This window comes from Heloderma suspectum, chromosome 6, assembly GCF_057233095.1.
Source record: "Heloderma suspectum isolate Gila_16-S chromosome 6, 16-S_ref, whole genome shotgun sequence".
Taxonomy (NCBI): domain Eukaryota; kingdom Metazoa; phylum Chordata; class Lepidosauria; order Squamata; family Helodermatidae; genus Heloderma; species Heloderma suspectum.
In genome coordinates, this window is record NC_139463.1 from 72,937,316 (window position 1) to 72,956,743 (window position 19,428).

Here is a 19,428-nt window from a genome sequence, read left to right on the forward strand (position 1 = left end):
CACAAATGACAAAACATGCATAGGAGTGGGCTGAAAGGGTAGTCAGTCCATTAGACGGAATTGGGTAGGCACTGTGTTAAGCCTGCAGTACCATGCTCACAACTCAGGACTTATTTCTGACTAAACATGCAGAACATCAAGGTGCAAACCTCCCTGCAAAAGTAACTTGTGCTGGAATCCTATGCACACTCTCCTGAGGGTAAGCCTCATTAAACATAATGGGACTTCTCAGTACGCATACATAGGATTGCATAAATTAGCAATATTTATCTCCCCTCCACTTAAAAAACAAACCAAAACTCCTATTTTTTTTAATTAAAGCTTTCGGTTCACAGGAACATAGGAAGCTGAGTCAGACCCTGAGTCAGTCCATCTAGCCCAGAATTGTTGATGCTGACTGGCAGCAGTGGCTCTCCAGAGTTTCAGACCAGATTCTTTCCTAGCCCTACCTGGAGATGCTGGGGATTGAAACTGGGACCTTTTGCACGCCAAACATGTGCTCTGCCACTGAGCTACAGCCCTTCCCTTTGCTGGATAATGGCAACCGACAAACAAAACAGCCCCAGATTGTTTCTCTGCGATCATGTGAACCCAGTCTTCTCAAAGACTTGAGTGAGGAGAAGGAGAAAAACCAATCCTCTTGTCTGTTTGTATAAAGTCAAATACAGTTCAGAACTTCTCTTGCCCGCCGAAGAGAATTCTCTTTAAGAATTCCCCAACATATGCTCTGGGTGGAATAAAGAAGAGAAAGAAAGAACAGGATAGGGGAGGGAAGAAAAGAAGAATGGTGATTGGAAATGTGTGTGGAGGTGGGGGTTAGAGAGAATTCCCTAAGCCAAGTAGCTCCTTTCAGAGAGGTAGTGCTTTAGAGGAATTTAGGAGGCTGTGCAGGGTTTGCAAGGATTGCATGTACTTAAGTGAACTTTATGAGGTGAGGTGGCTGAGGGCTTTTTTAAAACTGTAGAATTTATTTAAAAGCCCCAGCAGTTTCTTGATCATGACACCACATAATCCTAATCCTCCCTTTGGGATTATTTGAGTCCTACAGCTATTTAGGAGAAATTAAAGTGGAGGGGGGAAAAGACGTTTGTGGAGGCTGATTGGATCCTTTGCTGTACTGGAGCTACTAAACTTCTGTAGAATCCAAAGGTTCCAGTTTGGGGCTGTAACATCAGATACTGTATGAAATAGCAGTATTTCACACAGAGCTCTTTCTTCCCTTCCTTCTCCCTCTTCAAAATTTCATTGCAGGCAAGCTCCCAACAGTGGGCATGTAAGAGCAGAAAAGAAATGTTGGGGGAGAGATTTTTTTGCACCTTAAAAAAAAACCCTACACCAGAGATTAGGGATAGTGACCACCTAATGGTCACCTTAAACATCTTCTGATTAGGATCCCTAATCCCCTGGCTGGCTTGACAGTTTTTAGTTTTTGTTTTAGACTTTGAGAAAAGGAAACTACACATGGCTAGTGCACAAGCCACTGGACCTAACTGTCTGAAATTTGGTAGGTTCAGTCAGCTCCATAGGGCTTGCCAGGTCCCCAAATTCCATGAATTTATGTGGAAGCACAAACAAATTACAGCTCTTTACTTTGACAGATTTTCTTGGAAAAAGCAAATTTTACCTGTGGCTAGCACAAAAGCTACTGGACCTAATTGTCTGAACTTTGGCAGGCTCAGTCAGCTCTATGGGGGCTGACAGGTCCCCAGATTCCATGCATGTATGTGGAAGCACAAAAAATTATAGCTTTTTGCTTTGGCAGATTTCTTGAAAAAGCAAATTTTACGTATGACTAGCACAAAAGCCACTGGACCTAACTGGCTGAAATTGGCATATTCAATCAGCTCCATGGGGGCTACCAAGCCTCCAGATTTCATGTATTTATCATACAAACTAAAAAAGTTATGGCCGTTTTTGTTTTCCAATGCAAGCCAATGGGAAAATGTAAAAAAAAAAAAAAGTAATTAGGATAGCTCAAAAGATCCAGGGCACAGCTCAAAAGATCTGGGGCCCATGCCCAGATGGACCGCTGATAATGATGCCCCTGCCTCCCCCCATCCCCTTTCTGGCTGTTCCCCTTCTGAATCTGAACTGCTAACTATCTCCAGTTGGGGGTTGGACTCGATGGCCTTGTAGGCCCCTTCCAACCCTACTATTCTATGATTCTATGATCCATATGCTCAGAACCAATCCTGACACCAAGTGAAGATCTTTTAATTTTTCCAGGCTTTTGGACCTTGCTAACTTTTAATTCTTTTAAGTTGCCATGAGTTTTTATTGTTGTTGTTTTTATCCCAGTCTTTGCTATTTTTTCTAATTGTATATTATTATTTTATAGATATAATATAGGGGTAGGTGTAAAGAGGCAGAACAGCAAAGCAGCAAGAAGACTCTGGACCCATTATGGATGCAGTCAGTCTTCAGTTAAAAGTATATAAGAAAGATAGACTAGCAATATATTATTTATTTATTTATTTATTTATTGCATTTATATCCCGCTTTTTTTCCTCATGCAAGGAACCCAAGGCGGCTTACATTCTCCTCCTCCTCTCCATTTTATCCTCACAACAGCAACCCTGTGAGGTAGGCTGGGCTGAGAGTCCATGACTGGCCCAAAGTCACCCCATGAGCTTCCATGGCCGAGTGGGGACTAGAACCCGGATCTCCCAGCTCCCAATCCAACCCAACCCTCTAACCACTACACCACGCTGGCTGTCTTATAATTTAATATATATACTCTGTGGTAAGATGCCATCGTAATGCCAGTTGGCCATTAAAGGTGGGATATACGTTTGAGAAATAAATAGTCCTCATATATCACCTGGGGATGGCAGTTCATAGAAACCATCAGTCTCCCTACAGTAGCAAAATCTAGAGGACAGAACCCAGCCTTTATGTCCCCCACCTTGGAGCAGCCCAATTTCTACTTGGGAGCTACCAGAAGGCCATCAAAGTCACACACACACCACCCAAAGATTAGCCTGCCCAATTCAGAACATAAGGTGCCTACAAGGACAAGTCAGGTTTGGTACAAAGCAGTAGCCCCAGCTGAGCCACGGAAGTGAGTCAGGCCATATGTTCCCCAACCTCATCCTCTAAATCATGGGCGGGCAGAAAGTAAAGCTCCAGGTGTTTTGAACTTCAACTCCCACCATTCCTGACCACTGGCCATACTAGCAGGGGCTTCTGGGAGCTGAAGTCCAGAACACCTGGAGATCTACCTTCTGCCCACCCCTGCCCTAAATGAGATTGTAACTTGCAATGCATGTTATGTTTAGAAATAAAATGTTTGTTATTCTCTTGTGTACTTTGGTGTAGTGAATTCCCCATCCGGGGTCTTAAAAAAAAACCAACGCTGCTGGTTTTTCCTGGGGTAGATTCTATACTACAAATTTATATTGTTTTTATATCAGTTAATTATCATCATGGTATTTCCCCCATAGAATCCTGGGAGTTGTATTTTGGTGAGGTGCTGAGAATTCTCTGTGAGAGATCCCTAGGCCTACCCCATTCCCTCAAAGACCTACAGTTCACAGAGTCCCCTCTGGAGAGGGATTGACTCTTAAACCAGTTTATATCTGTAGGGCAGGTAATATGTCCCTAGTGTTAATAGCTCCCTTGTTTTGTCTTGTGTCTAGAAAGAACGTGGAGAAGCAAACCCTGGTGGAGAACATGGATGGGGTGTTCCTTGTAGTGGATGAGATCGTTGATGGCGGGTGAGATTCATGTGAAAGAGGAAAAACATTATGTGAAATGGAGAGAGATAAAGGAATTGATACTAGCTACTGAGGCAAGGTTTTGTTGCTGACCTGCAAAGTCCTAAACGAGTCGGGACCAGGATACCTAGCTGACTGCCTTCCCCTATATAGACCCAGTTGACCCCTGAATCTTCTGAGGAGACCTTACTGGTTATTCCACGACCAATGGAATATCGCCAGGTAGCGGTACGTAAGCCAGCCTTCTCAGCTTTGGCACCCACCTTTTGGAACAATCCCCCATGTGTGGTCAAGAGACAGAAAGCAGTGGCAAGTTTTAAACACCTCTTGAAAACATACATGTTCACACAGGCTTTCCCTGGCTTGTAAGGGATTCTGTTGTTATTTTGTTATAATGTTTTTAAATTATTATTTTTGCCCCATTTTTATATTGTTATATTGCATTTTTAGTGTGAGCCACATAGGGGATTTTAGTAAATTAAGTGGTATGAAAGTATTATAAATAAATAAATAGGCAAAAATACTTACTCAGAAGACGTCATTCAAATCCAGTACATACCAATAGTGCCCCAAAGCCTTTTCCATTGTGGAATGAGTTTGGCAAGTCTCAGGACACTCCCTCCTCATGGCATCCTCAGTTTTTAATCTGGATTTTAAAGTATTTGCCAAAGCTCCTCAAGTTCATTGAGACAAAAACACTCTGGAGATTGTCCAGTAAGTACATCACATTAAGAAATCCAGCTAAAATGCTAACCTAAGTAATGAATCCAGCTTAAAACGTGGACTCAGTGAACTCATGTTTAAAAACATGCCGTTATTTTAATCTGAAATGTATTTTGCCCTACTTTTTGAGATGGTCACAGTGCAATCCTGTGCCTGTATACTCAGAAGTAAGTCCCACTGAGTTCAGTGTTCTTACTCCTCCGTAAGTGTGTATAGCGGGGTGAGCTGTCAAGGGCTGCATTTTTTTCTGTCAAGGGCTGCATTCCCCCTGGGATAATCTTTCCCGTTCAAATGCTAGCAGTGGGGAGTGCTCTAGCCAGTGGTGGGTGGGGCTTGATCAAAAGTGGGTGGGGTAACCCCTTTCTATCTCTGCTGCCATCCCCTTCCTCTCCGCCCCCCCCCAATCCAGTGGGCTGAAGAAGGGATAGATCACCCTTGCCAAATATATGAACTGATTGCCTCCAGAGGGCTTTTGAAATTAAGCTAAGGGCTACACGTGGCTGAGAAGTCGCGGGTTGCCCACCCCTGGTACATAGGATTGCTCAGCCTGGGATTAATGAGTAAAGAAAATTCCTCCTTTTCAAGAGGGAGAATTGGAATGGATGGATTGCTCTCCCATGCTTACAGGAAAAAAATTAAATTGGTTTGCAAAAATACTGGGGCATTGCTGTTGCGAGGAGGGAGGAACCTTTTGGGGCTTACCACTTTGGTTTTTAAAGGGCTTCATAACTGTGCTCATGCTTCCACAGTACAGCCAGGGAAAGCTCAGAAGTATAATGAGAATAAAACTTTTAAAAATTGCACAAAATTGCATGAGGAGTGCTGCAATGGTGTTCATCACTTCCGGTGGCCTAGGCACTGGCCAATAGGTGCTTGTGGCATTTCTCAGCCTAAATGGGTATAATCTGTTTCTTAAAATAAGTGCACTGGACAGAAACAAAATACTGCCTTTTGATGACTAGGGGAAAATGCAATTTCCCTGCACTAGAATCACTTTTCTGGATATCTCGTAACAGCTGAATGACAACTACACCATTATTGAGCACAAAAGAAAAAAAAGGTGGTCTCAAAGCCCTTTCTTAGGATCACTTCCAGGGTCATCCATTACCAGAGACACAGATCAGGAGTTCCCCTTCCCAAGATGCTTATTTTCTCTCTTTCTTTTTCAAATCTAGTGTGATTCTGGAAAGTGATCCCCAGCAAGTCATCCAGAAGTTGAATTTTAGGGTGAGTTGTCACCCTCTCTCCTCTCCCAGGTTTAAAAATAATAATAATCTTGCACCATCTTTACACTTAATCCCCCTGCTCATCTTCCTCCTGAAATTCTTTCCACCCCAGACGAACCTGGAGCCTGCAGCTTATGGCTTCGTTCTCTTTGATTACATCACGGGTAACTCAGAGCACAGTGAAATTCTGCCCGAGAGGTTCTACAAATAGCGGAACGTTCTCAGAAACGGGAGGCAGGAGTAAGACATCGCTTCTTTCTAAGCATGTTGTTCTAATGCGGCATGCTGGCAGGTGATTGACACCATTCCTCATTGTCAGGGGAGATCCCAAGGGTGGAAGGGTGACTGTAGCTGCTAGCAGTTCCAAGAGCTGCTGGAGAACTTCGGAACATAAGAAGCTGCCTTAATCCAAATCAGGTCCTTGGTCCATCTAGCTCAGTATTGTCCAACAGAGGCTGATGGTTCCAATGTCAGTGGGGCAGTGAATCCTCTCCGGGTTTCAGTCCAAATCAGTCAGAACTCTAAAGTTGCTATCCAAGGTGCTCCACACCTTTAGAGTTCTAACTGGTTCAGACTGAAACCCAGAGTGGATTCACTGCTCCATTGACATCGGAGCCAGCAGCCTCTTCTGGTATTGTCTAGTGTTGTCTCCAGATGTGAACAGCATGTGTGTCTGTGGCTTGCAGTGGTGTAGTAGACACAGTCCTACTGTGGTAGCTTGCTGGGACACAGCCCAGGGGCTTTTTTTTATTAGCAGGGTTGCCAACATCATCTGCGACTCCGCTCAGAACTCCCTGTGCCTCTGAGCTTAACTGCAATCCTCACAGTAGCTGGGGAGAGGAAATGAGTTTTCTCAGTGACATTATATCGCTGTGAGCTATCCCTGCTTTAATGCAAAGTATTTTGGAGGGTAGCCTGGTCTTGAATGGGCAATTAAGAACCGGTAGCTTCATAGAAGACCTACCTCTGGTAGAGGTGAACGTTGCTAGAACTGCTTTGTTGAAATGGCTCAGCACAGCGGCCTGCATTTTTGGCCTTTCCTTGGGGGCGTGGCTATGGGGGACTGCCATGATGGGCGCCTGCAGTTCAGAATTTATCACACCTCTGGTAGCATGGTGTGGTCCATGCAGGTTTTTAAGCATGCTGTGTGAGTTGCTGTTTTAAAGGTGAGAACTGAAAGACCAGTTATAACATTGCAAACCATGGGATTGGATGCAGATTTAGTCATTTTAGAGCAGACTCATTGAAATCGAAGGGACTTAAGTGAGTCATGGCTCACTTAAGTCCCATTGATCTCGATTGGTCTACTCTAAGTATGACTGAGTCTGGCTCCAACCCCATGTTCACATTTAATCAGGATATACAGAGACTCTCTCCACTTGCAGGGTTGCTTTACATAATAATGTGAGCCTGCAGCATGGTGGTGGTTTTTAAAAAAATCTGGGTGAGTATTGTGTGAATGCCCTGCCTGTGATTAGTGATGCTGTTTATGTGATATATCAACATTGTTCACATGGGTTTGCTTCTCTGATGGTGGATTGGAAGGAGATAATGTCAGTTGCCAGGCTTCCAGCTCTTGCAGAACTTTCCCAGCATGCACTGCACCCATCTGCAGGGGCTATGGCGGCTCCGTGTTTATGGCCTATTTTATGCAGGAGCCCAAGGTTCTATGTGGTGGAAAAGCCCTTGGGGTGACTGTAGCTGTTAGCTATCCCAAGAACTGCTAGAGAACTTAGGAACGTAGGAAGCTTCCTTAATCCAAATCAGATCCTTGGCCCATCTAACTCAGTGTTGTTGACCCCAGGTGTGGAACCTGTGGCCCTCCTGATGTTGTTGGACTGCCATTTGCATCCTCCCTGACCACTGACCATGCCAAGGCGAGTTGGAGTCCAACAACACCGAGAGGGCTGCAAGTTCCCCACGCCTGATCTATGCTGCCTGTCTGGCTGCAGCTCTCCGGGACTTCAAATAAGATTCTTTCTCATCCCTTCCTGGACATGCTGGAGACTGAACCTGGGACCTTCTGCATGCAAAGCATGTGCTCCACCACTAAGTTAAAAGCCACCTTCCTACTCTCTCTCAATGCCGCTTCCACCTGCCTTCTTGCTCAGGCATTGCTGGAGGGAGAATCATCAAGTAGGCAGTGAGGTCCAATTTGCACCACTTTACTCTTACGTTGAATTGTATTTGCTATTTTGTTGCCCATTTGGAGAGATCTTTGTGGAGTTCTTCGCTGCCTGTCTGCTTAGGGTTCCACCTTCCTCAATAATTTGGAGTTGTCTGCCAATGTTGACTACCTCACTGCTTCCTCCTACCTCTAGATCATCTATGAATGTTAAATAGCAGTTTTCCCAACACAGATGGGGGTATTGTATTACTGCCCTCCAATGTGAAAACTGTCCATTTATTACTGCCTACTGCCCCATGTTCTTTTACCAGTTACTGGCCTAAAACAGGACCTGTTCTATGATGTGATGGCCATTAAGTTTACGTAGAAGCCTGATAGCTACATTTATAGGTTTGTTAGCACTCTCAAAGCATTCTAAAAGGATGATGAGGCAGGACTTCCCATTGTAAAAGCCATGCTGATTCTTCTTCAGCAAGGTTTGTTCTTCCATTTGTTGAATTATACCATCTTTAATCATGCTTTCCATCATTTTACCAGGGCTGGTGGATCTGTTGTTTCCTAGATCTCTCGCCATCCCAGATCCCCTTTTAAAAATGTATATTACATTGATTACAGACCATTCTTTTGATAAGGAGGCTGGTTTTAGTGCTGCATTGCATATTACTGATAGAAGATCCAACAAGTTCACATCTCAGTTCTTTAAAAACTCTTGCAGGGATGCCATCTGGCCCAGGTGAATTGTTAATTTGTAATTTGTCAAATAGCTCTGAAATCCTGTCTGTTACTACTCTGCTTGACTAAGTTCAGCAGGTGGCCGTCCTGAAAAAAGAGGATTAGATGTATCTCTCCAACACCTTCATACCTTTTGTCAAAATGGTCCTTACTGCATCACTGGCTGGTTTCATGCATCTGATATATTTGAAGAAAATTTTACTGTTTTTATGTTTCCATAATTTGCTCCTCAAATTCTTTCTTTGCTTGGTTTATTGTCAATCTGCTATGCTTTTGATGTTGTTTTAATTTTCCCCATTTGGCTGAGACTTTCCCCCTTTTAAGGAAGCTTTCTTGCCTTTTGTGGCTTCCTTGACTTAGCTATGGTCCTTCCCCTTGCTTCACACCTCTTTATTTTCATCTCCCTTAGCTATCCTAACTTTCCCCCCCTCCCATTTTAGGTGGACGACAGCTCTTTATCAGACCACAGTGTCACTCAGGTAAGTCTATTCAAATAATCTGGAGTTTGTCTCATATTCTGCTGTCTTAGCTGGTGGCATGATTATATGATCTAGATTTTATGATCTGGACTGCAACAAAATGTTGCAGTGTGTTGTGATCTTGTTCAGGGTTTCAACTCGCCAGTAGTATTTTTTTCCAGAATTCTCCATTCGGTTTCCGCCACCACCACCACCACCACCACCACCGTTTTCTGTCATCCGCCCCACCCCCAAACAGACATTCAACATTCTGAGGCCACCAGGCATGATCAGTCCAAATTGGACTCACTTGGGGTTTTTTTCTAAACAATTTTGTGTACCTTTGCAAATGCTGGGGTTCCCCTGCTGACACCTTTGGCTACATACGGATCCATATTTGGACAATGAGTTTGCTATTAGTATATAGAATTTGTGTTGGAGGCAGTCTTGAGGACTCTCTAGAAAGGATGCGACGTTTTGCCACTTTTGTACGGACGTACCCATGTCCCACAAATAAAGTATTTGTTTGCCCTTGTAAATGCACAAGAGGAAAGAGTGGGGGAGTGGCTGCAGGGAAAGGGTTAATTTCCACTCCCTCTCCCCTTCCCTGAAAGCAGCTTTTCTTTAAAAACAAGCATAGCATTAGGAGTCTCATTCATGTATTTGCACAGAATGTGCATAATGTCAGCATGTGACCATGGACAAAAGCGTGCACGCGCATGTTGTTTATACACCAGAGGATACAGATTACGAAACAAGTGTGGAAATAAAGCTGCCTGAAACCAGACGCTATTCAACGAAACAGAGGTTGGAAAACATTGGGAGTGTTGGCAGTGACCTACACACACAATTTCTCATTCCCCAATTTACTAGCTGTCCCCTTACAAACCAGCTTCTCCAAGTTAATCCTGATGGCATGTAGGCCAAGAGGACAGGCGGCAGGGCAGGGGCCTTGATATCCCCAGCAGGTCTTGCTAACAGTCTCTTCTTGTCTGTTCACAAAGAGAAGAGAAACGTCTCAGTCAGGATGTTGAAACGGAGATTTTATTTGTTTAAAAAGCCCAATGTGTTTCGGCCTATTTGTGTTTTAGGCCGTCTTCAGGGTGTTATAAAAATGTCTTCAGAAATTCTTATAATAAATATCTCCTACTAACATTCACTAGTGATTCCTTTTAGTTTTAATAGGAGGTGTTTATTATAAGAATTTCTGCAGATGTTTAAGGCCTGGAGGAAGGCCTTAAAATAGAAATAGGCCGAAACGCACTGGGCTTTTTTAAAAAACAAGAGCTTTGTTTTGGCATCCTGAGATGTTTCTCTTCTATTCATGGGTCTATTTTGGAAGCTCTCCCACCTTTGCACATTTGTTTCTTCTTGACTGCTGCCTTAGAGTAAGTAAGTAGCTGACAACATAAAACTGATGGGTCTGAGCTGCTGCTGTTAGCCCCATCAACAAAAATATCTCCCTCCCGCCTTAACCGAGTTGCCCCTAAGCCACAGAATGAGACCTGGAAACAGATATCCACCTGGGATACATTTTTTTCAGTTGTGCAAAAGCCTAGTCCATAATGGTGAGAAAAGAGTGCCTCATTAATGCTTCCAGGAAACGGGCTTGGCTGCAATTTCTGAATCAGGCGCAGCCTGCATATAAACCCGCCGTCTTCTCCCAGACGCAGTGGAGGCTAGTGGCTCTGATGTCAGTGGGGCGGTGAATCTACTCCATTTCAGTCAGAACCAGTCAGAACTCTAAAAGAGCTATTCAGGGTTGGATAGCTCCTTCAGAGTTCTGACTGGTTCTGGCTGAAACCCGGAGTGGATTTACCGCCCACTGACATTGGAGCCACCAGCTTCCACTGACCTTTGGTAGGGTCATGGCTCTCATTGAACTCCTTGCTCAGGTCGTGATGCCACAAAGCCAGGTCAGAGTGAAGGCAATACTTCCTGCATTCACTGTGAATGAGGTAATATTTTTTGCCCTGTTTTGCAAAACACCTACCCTGTTGCCGCTCAGCCTTATACTCCGTGCTGATATGGGTTTTATAGAGTTAACTAATTTATCATGAATTGTAGTTAGTAGAGAATGCTAAGAATTCTCCATTAGAGATTCCCAGTCCTCCTCGTAGAACTACGTTTCCCAGGGTTCCTTGGCAAGAGGGAATGAAATATTTAACCAGTTTAAGTCTGTGTTACCCTACAGTGTCATAGTTGTAGCTTCAGGCAAGGGCTATCACCAATTCCCCTAACTAGTGCTGTGGGACTACCGGTTCCTAGCAACTGCAATCATACTTTGCCTAAGTTGACAGAACGGCTAGGGAGAAAGCTGGTGAGGGACTGGCAGTGAGGGACGCTGTTGCCTTCTATGGGGTACATCCCTGGGTCAGATCTGAGAGCCAGTGTGGTGTAGTGGTGCTAGTGTGGTGTGGTGCCAGTGTGGTGTAGTGCTGGACTGTGACTCGGGAGACCTGGGTTCTAGTCACCACTTGGCCATGAAGCTCACTGGGTGACTTTGGGCCAGAAACCTACCTCAGAGGGTTGCTGTGAGGATAAAATGGAGAGGAGGAGGAGAATGTAGGCTGCCTTAGGTTTCTTGCAAGAGGAAAAAAGGCAGGATATAAATATCAACTCCTCTTGCTTTGCCTGTATTGGGGAGAACAAAAAGACCCCAATGGTTGGGTTGGGTCTGCTAGGCTGGTGGTACGTTGCTCTCTCTCTATTTTTTAATTATTACATTTCTATACCACCCAATAGCCAAAGCTCTCTGGGCGGTTCACAAAAATTATATCCCCGTTTGCTTAATTTTGTGTATAAAAGCTGGCTGGAGGTGTGGTCCAGCCAGAGTTAAGCACTTTGAAAGCCCACTAATTTCTCTGAAAGGGAGCTAAGCGCACACAGGACTCTTCCCCTGAAACAAAGAGATCTTCAAAAATGCCGAACTTTGGTTGGATTCCTCCCCTTGATAGCTTCCCTCTTCCCCATCATCTCCAGGGCCACCTTTAGATGGGGTGGAGGCGGTCTCTTCGAAGTGCCGCTGTGGTGTCAGTCAGCAGTAGGGTGGCCACTCACACATTGACAAAAAAGAGGGCAATAAACAGCATTGAAATTGCAGGTCCTAATGTATATGTAGAGATACAAATTTGGAAAGAATTACTACAATTTAAATAGAAATAAAGTACATCTCACCATCATGGGGACGTCTGTGACCAGGTGACCTGTGTGTCTTCCTCAGTCTGCTGCCCAGGTGCCAGTGGTTGAGGGGCAACTTTACAACACCCTGCTGGCTCTCCCGCCCAGGGCCAGCCCAAGACATTTTGCTGCCTGAGGCGAAGGACAAGATGGCTCCCCCTCCCATTCCATGTATAAAATTTGCCTGGGCAGGCAGCTGAATCTGTCTTCAACACCAATGATGAGGCAGTGTCCTCCACTGAACCTGAAGGCAGCAGGCTAACTTAAGGGGCACAGAGTAGGTTGCAAGCCCCACCGCTCTCTCCTGGAACACCTCCCAGTATCTGCCACGTGAGGCAACTGCCTCACCCTTCCTAACGGTAGGGCCAGCCCTGCTCTTTCCTTATGGTTATCTTTAAACTGGAGTAGGACTGGACAGCCCTTCAATTAGAGGACACCTTCAAACAGAGGACTATCCTCTGACAGCCCTTCAGATAGAGGACTGCCCTTTATACAGTAGGACACATGGTCATCCTAGTCAACAGGCAAAGGATTAAAGGGTTTGTTTTCAGTGTGTGTTTTTAAATAGATACATGTTGTTGTTGTTCAGTCTTTAAGTCGTGTCCGACTCTTCGGGACCCCATGGACCATAGCACGCCAGGCCTTCCTGTCCTGTGCTCTCTCCCAGAGTGTGCTCAGGTTCATATTCATTGCATCAGTGATGCTATCTAGCCATCTCATCCTCTGCCGTCCCCTTCTCCTTTTGCCTTCAATCTTTCCCAGCATCAGGGTCTTTTCCAGTGACTTTTCTCTTCGCATTAGGTGGCCAAAATATTTGAGCTTCAGCTTCAGTATCTGTCCTTCCAATGAGCAGTCAGGGTTGATTTCCTTTAGGATGGACTGATTTGACATCCTTGCAGTCCAGGGGACTCGTAAGAGTCTTCTCCAGCACCACAGTTCGAAGGCATCAATTCTTCGACACTCAGCCTTCCTTATAGTCCAGCTCTCACAGCCATACATTACTACTGGGAAAACCATAGCTTTGATTATGCGGACCTTTGTCAGCAAGGTAATGTCTCTGCTTCTTACTATGCTGTCTAGATTTGCCATAGCTTTCCTCCCAAGGAGCAAGCGTCTTTTAATTTCATGGAGCCCAAGAAAATAAAATCTGTCACTGCTTCCATTTCTTCCCCTTCTATATGCCAGAAAGTGATGGGGCCAGATGCCATGATCTTAGTTTTTTTAATGCTGAGTTTCAAACCAGCTTTTGCACTCTCCACTTTCACCCTCAACAAGAGGCTCTTTAGATCCTCTTCACTTTCTGCCATTAGGGTGGTATTGTCTGCGTATCTGAGGTTGTTGATAATTCTCCCGGCAATCTTAATTCCGACCTGTGATTCATCCCACCCGGCGTTTCTCATGATGTACTCTGCATATAAGTTAAATAAGCAGGGCGACAATATGCAGTCTTGTCGTACTCCTTTCCCAATTTTGAACCAATTGGTTGTTCCATGTCTGGTTCTTACTGTTGCTTCTTGACCCTCGTACAGGTTTTTCAGAGACAGGTAAGGTGGTCTGGTACTCCCATCTCTTTAAGAATTTGCCAGAATTTGTTGTGGTCCACACAATCAAAGGCTTTAGCGTAGTCAATGAAGCAGAAATAGACGTTTTTCAGGAATTCTCTTGCTTTCTCCATGATCCAGCGAATGTTGGCGATTTGATCTCTAGTTCCTCTGCCTCTTCAAAACCCAGCCTGTACTTCCGGTAGTTCTCAGTTTACATACTGCTGAAGCCTAGCTTGTAGGATTTTGAGCATAACCTTGCTGGCATGTGAAATGAGCGCAGTTGTACGGTAGTTTGAACACTCTTTGGCATTGCCCTTCTTTGGAATTGAAATGTAAACTGACCTTTTCCAGTCTTGTGGCCACTGCTGAGTGTTCCAAATTTGTTGGCATATTGAGTGCAGCACTTTAACAGCATCATCTTTTAGGATTTTAAATAGCTCAGCTGGAATACTGTCATCTCTGCTTGCTTTGTTGTTACTAATGCTTCGTAAAGCCCACTTGACTTCACTCTCTAGGATGTCCGGCTCAAGTTCAGTGACCGCACTCTCCTGGCTATCAGGGACATTAAGATCTTTCCTATATAGTTCTTCTGTGTATCCTTTCCACCTCTTCTTAATCTCATCCGCTTCTGTTACATCCCTGCCTTCTTTGTCCTTTATCATGCCCGTCTTTGCACAAAACGTTCCCTTGATATCTCCGATTTTCTTGAAGAGATCTCTAGTCTTTCCCATTCTATTGATTTCTTTGCATTGTTCATTTAAGAAGGCCTTCTTGTCTCTCCTTGCTATTCTCTGGAACTCTGCATTCAGTTGGATGTATCTTCCCCTTTCTCCCTTGCTTTTTGCTTCCCTCCTTTCCCCAGCTACTTGTAAAGCCTCATCAGACAGCCACTTTGCTTTCTTGCATTTCTTTTTCTTTGGGATGGATTTAGTTGCTGCCTCCTGAACAATGTGACGGACCTCCGTCCATAGTTCCTCAGGCACTCTGTCTATCAGGTCTAATCCCTTAAATCTATTCATCACCTCCACTGTATATTCATGAGGGATATGATTTAGGTCATACCTGAATGGTTTAGTGGTTTTCCCTACATTCTTCAATTTAAGCCGAAATTTTGCAACAAGAAGTTCATGATCTGAGCCACAGTCAGCTCCAGGTCTTGTTTTGACTGACTGTATAGAGCTTCTCCATCTTTGGCTGCAAAATACATAATCAATCTGATTTCAATTTTGACCATCTGGTGATGTCCATATGTAGAGTCGCCCCTTGTGCTGTTGGAAAAGAGTGTTTGCTATGATCAGCGTGTTCTCTTGGCAGAACTCTATTAGCCTTTGTCCTGCTTCATTTTGTACACCAAGGTCATGCTTGCCTGTTATCCCGGTGATTTCTTGACTTCCTGCTTTAGCATTCCAATCCCCTATGATGAAAAGGACATCTTTTTTTGGTGTTTGTTCTAGAAGGGTTTGTAGGTCTTCATAGAACTGATCAACCTCAGCTTCTTCGGCCTCAGTGGTTGAGGCATAGACTTGAATTACTGTGATGTTGAATGGTTTGCCTTGGATTCGTACCGAGATCATTCTATCGTTTTTGAGATTGTACCCCAGTACTGCTTTTCCCACCCTTTTGTTGACTATGAGTGCTACTCCATTTCTTCTAAGGGATTCTTGCCCACAGTAGTAGATATAATGGTCACCTGAATTAAATTTGCCCATGCTTGTCCGTTTTAGTTCACTGATTCCCAAGATGTCGATGTTCAATCTTGCCACCTCATGTTTGACCATCTCCAGCTTACATTCCAGGTTCCTAAACAATATTGTTCTTTACAGCACCGGACTTTCTTTTTACCGCCAGACACATCCACAGCTGAGTGTCCTTTCGGCTTTGGCCCAGCCACTTCACTCTTTCTGGCGCTACTTGGAAATACTCTCTGCTCTTCCCCAGTAGTATATTGGACACCTTCCGACCTGAGGGGCTCATCTTCCGGCGTCATATCTTTTAGCCTTGTGATATGTTCCATGGGGTTTTCTTGGCAAGAATACTGGAGTGGGTTGCCATTTCCTTCTCCAGTGGATGACATTTTGTCAGAACTCTCCACCATGACCTGTCTGTCTTGGGTGGCCCTGCACGGCATAGCTTATGGCTTCACTGAGTTACGCAAGCCCCTTCACCACAACAAGGCAGTGATCCATGAAGGGGAAATAGATACATAGAGCCATAATTAATATTTTTATTTAGCAATTTTTTGGCTGTGGTAAATATTTGTTATCTGGCCTGAGATACTGCCCATGTAGGGTAGGATAATATATGATAAGGCAAAGAAATAAAGTAAGTAAAAGCTTGAAGAGGGGTATTGTACTCAGGCACAGGAAATTAGCTTAAGCACAACTCAGCCCCCAGGCTCCTCCCTACCTATCTTGCTTTGGCCTAGAAAAACCCTGCTGCAGGCCTGTACTAAGAGCCTCACCTGGGAGCAGTATATAACTAGTTAAGTTTTCAATCTTATGTGTGTTTAGATGGGAAAAAGTCCCACAGCTCCTAGCATTGCCCAACCAGCATGGCTAGCTGGAGAATGCTGGAAATTGTAGGGCTTTTTCCCATCTAAACATGCATAGGATTGTATCCTAAGTTACCAACAGTTGTGTGAAGCCTGAATTCCATCAAGATTTAACAAACATCACGCGGGACAAGTCCAAAGCATAGAGTTGGAAGGCCTTCGACCTCCTTTTGCACAGAGCCCCACAAAATCCCTAAAGTGCCCCCATGTCCTAATTTTGCATTCAGTGAGCTTTTTCCCACCAAACATTTCTTCCTCATCTAAAAGACTCACCTGCCACCTAGTGTTCAATATGGCCAAAGCAAGTCCATCTAGCCCTCCAGTTAATTCATCTTGAGACATCTTTAAAATTCCATTTTTTTTCGTAGGACTGATTCAAGGACTTCATTTGAGCCAGGATTCACCAGGACCTGGCCCCTGGAGAACAGTCTCCAAGTCAAAGTCATGACTTGTAGGGAAATTTGAGCCACAGCAGTTGAAGGCTGCCTGAGTCACATCTCCATTGTACATGTTGCTGGGATTATTTGTACTGCAGTCATATTCTGCAGTATATCTGCTTTCTGCTTGTGGGACACTGCAGTTTGGATCCTGTAGGACACCCCTCAGACCTGGGGGGCAATCTTATCTTCTGAGGGTCCACAGAAAGTCATGCCCCCGTCCTGTCATCCCTGCCCCATTCCCCAACCACCAATTGTTTGGTGGTTTCCCAGCTTTTGTGCAGGTTTTTTTTTTAACCAATTCTAAAAGGTTGAAATGCTTCTCCTAAGGCTTAGTTGCTGGCAAGAAGGGCTTGAAGTTAAATATGCTGATATTTTTAGCCCACCCTCTTTTGCCTTTCACTCCACACACCACTGGAATGTGGCCCCAGAGAGCTTGTCTGAAATGGAATTCAGCCTTGAGGTTGAAAGATGCTCTGCACCCTTCCTGTAAGATGATCAGTGGACGTGGGAACAGTGTGGGATGTTCTTGTCTCACAGCACAGGGGTTAGTTGGGAAGATCTTTTTGGTTCCTGCTGTCTCCATAGTTAGAGAAAGTGAACACATTGGGTTGGATTTAGTCATACTTGGAGTAAACCCACTGAAATCAATGTAACAGGCAAGTCATGGTTAACTTAAGGCCCATTGATTTCAGTGGGTTTACTCCAAGTATGACTAAGTTTGGATCCAACCCATTGATTCATTTATTCATTTAAATATTTGTTTATATTGACCTGTCAGCCGACAGGCCCTCAACGTGGTGTGAAATCTAAAAACGATTTCAACGAACGTGAGAATGGAACCTGCAGGAACCTGCAGAATGGAACCTTGATAACAATCACTGAATGCTGAGCAGAACCAAAACAAACTCTTGTTTTTTCCCCCAGTAGATCTTGCAAAGTGACACCTGTCCTGTGAATGCTTCCACATGTAGCTAGAGCAGAAGTCTTGGGCAAAGGGGGGGAGGTGCAGGGGGAGAAAGAATGATCTTCAAAAATTAGGCTGAACCAGAACATTTGGAATTACTGTTGTGTCTGGACATCCTCTTAACTAGCCACCAAGGTAAACCTGTCATGATGCAGCGAAATAAAGAATATACAGTGGCAGCTGGCCCCTATTGGGGCTGGTAGGGTCGAGGACAGGGCAGATGTTCAATAGTCCATTGATATTGCCAGAGGAGGCCAGGAGAAGATCATGCATGGCACTCAGCAGCTGCACGTGTACCTGGTTCTGGGGTGATCTCTCTGCCACATGTGGGTGGGGTACAGGTGGAGGGCACTGTCCCACTTGCCCTCAATATAGAACTGCCTCTGGGAGGGCTGGAGAAGTAGACATGAAGCTGTTTGGGAAGGGATGTGCCTAGTCTGTTGGCAAAATACCTGAGATGGAAAGAATTAATCATTCTCATTTCTCTCTCTCTCTCCTTTTTTCCCCCCTTCACCTGTTCATAGGTTCTGCAATCTGCCAAAGAACAAATTAAGTGGTCTTTATTAAAATAAAACGCCGGAAACAAACGGCATCTCAACCTGTTTCGTTGCCTCATTCAAGCCTTTCCCATTTGCCTCCAAAGGATTAACAGCCAATAGTGTAGTGGTATTTTTGGGTGCATATCATGACAGTCCCCACAGCTCTGCCCCCAAGAAGGGTCTAAAAATGCAGGCAGCTTTGTTGATCCATGTCAACAAACCAGTTCTCAGCAGTTTTCACCTCCAGCAGAAGCGATCTTTTGTAAAACTAATGGGTCTTAATTGCCCATTCAAAGCCAAGCCACCCCCAAATACTTTACATTACAACAGGGAACAATATATATTATTGCTGGGGGAAAATCATCCCCCCCCCGCCCCCACTGTGAGGCTTGCAGCTAAGCTCAGGGGGAACAGGGAATTCCTGTCAGTGTCCCTGCTCATCAAAAAGTGCCAGCGGTGTGTCCTTGCAACCCTGAATTTACCACACCATTGCTTATAGTCACATGCAAGACGACTACCCTGACCCAGTTGGGAGAAAAGCAGCCTGCCAGAGGCACATCTGTGTAACTTCTTCAGAGTTGGCAGGATGGTCTGCTGTTGGTTATTAGATTTGTGGCATCTTCTCTTGGGCAGCCTTCCTGCAACCTGGAACCTTCCAGATGTTTTGGACTTCAACTCCCATAATCCCTAGCCAGAATGGCCATTCGGGTGATATTCCGGAATGCACCAGTGCCCCTTCCCCAGATTCACAACGGTGGCTGAAAGGGAGAGAGGTGGCTGGGCAGGTCTCTCCACTTCTTCATGATTCTTTGGAGGACTGGTGGAAGAAGGGTGTATGTGTGTGTGTGTTCCAAAAGAAGTCCTGCTTAGGCCGAATATAGCAGCGGAATAAATGTGAAACGTCAAAAAATGCTTACTGTTGAAATAACAACATTTCAAAAATTCAGTTCTACTATTTAGCTCTCCGTTGCACTGGTTCCCTTGCAACGGCTCCCAGTTGCCAGCTCTGAACTTTCATAGCCTGACCTCTTTTGGGGCGAAATGGCATTGCAGTCGCAAAATAATCCTGCCCCTTCTTGTTTCCCGTTTATAGCTGTGACAGAGAGATCTTTGCTTTAGTACCGGATCCTTGTGTTGCTTGCCGTGAACTAAGGGTGAGCAGGTGGCCACTTGGCCAAAACAGGACACCTGACTGGTGCCATGACCGCACCCCCCCTCCAGTTGTCC

The 19,428-nt window shown here is 44.8% G+C and overlaps 1 protein-coding gene across 4 annotated transcripts in view; it reads left to right on the forward strand.

Annotated features, from left to right (window-relative positions):
• COPZ2 (coat protein complex I subunit zeta 2) overlaps positions 1–19,105 on the forward strand; it is a 32,397-nt gene extending 13,292 nt beyond the window's left edge. Inside the window, exons 6-10 of one of the 4 annotated variants that reach the window (XR_014783848.1) lie at positions 3,639–3,716; positions 5,615–5,666; positions 5,778–5,905; positions 8,966–9,004; positions 18,187–18,266. Coding sequence is in view for 2 of the 4 variants with exons in the window: in XM_084804875.1 (XP_084661001.1) it covers positions 3,639–3,716; positions 5,615–5,666; positions 8,966–9,004; positions 18,187–18,234 (217 nt within the window). In the remaining 2 variants the exon portion in view is untranslated. Of the gene's footprint in view, positions 1–3,638; positions 3,717–5,614; positions 5,667–5,777; positions 5,906–8,965; positions 9,005–18,186 lie in introns of all 4 variants that reach the window. The other 3 variants (XR_014783849.1, XM_084804875.1, XM_084804876.1) reach the window with 3 other exon arrangements.
• The last annotated feature ends 323 nt before the right edge of the window (positions 19,106–19,428 follow it).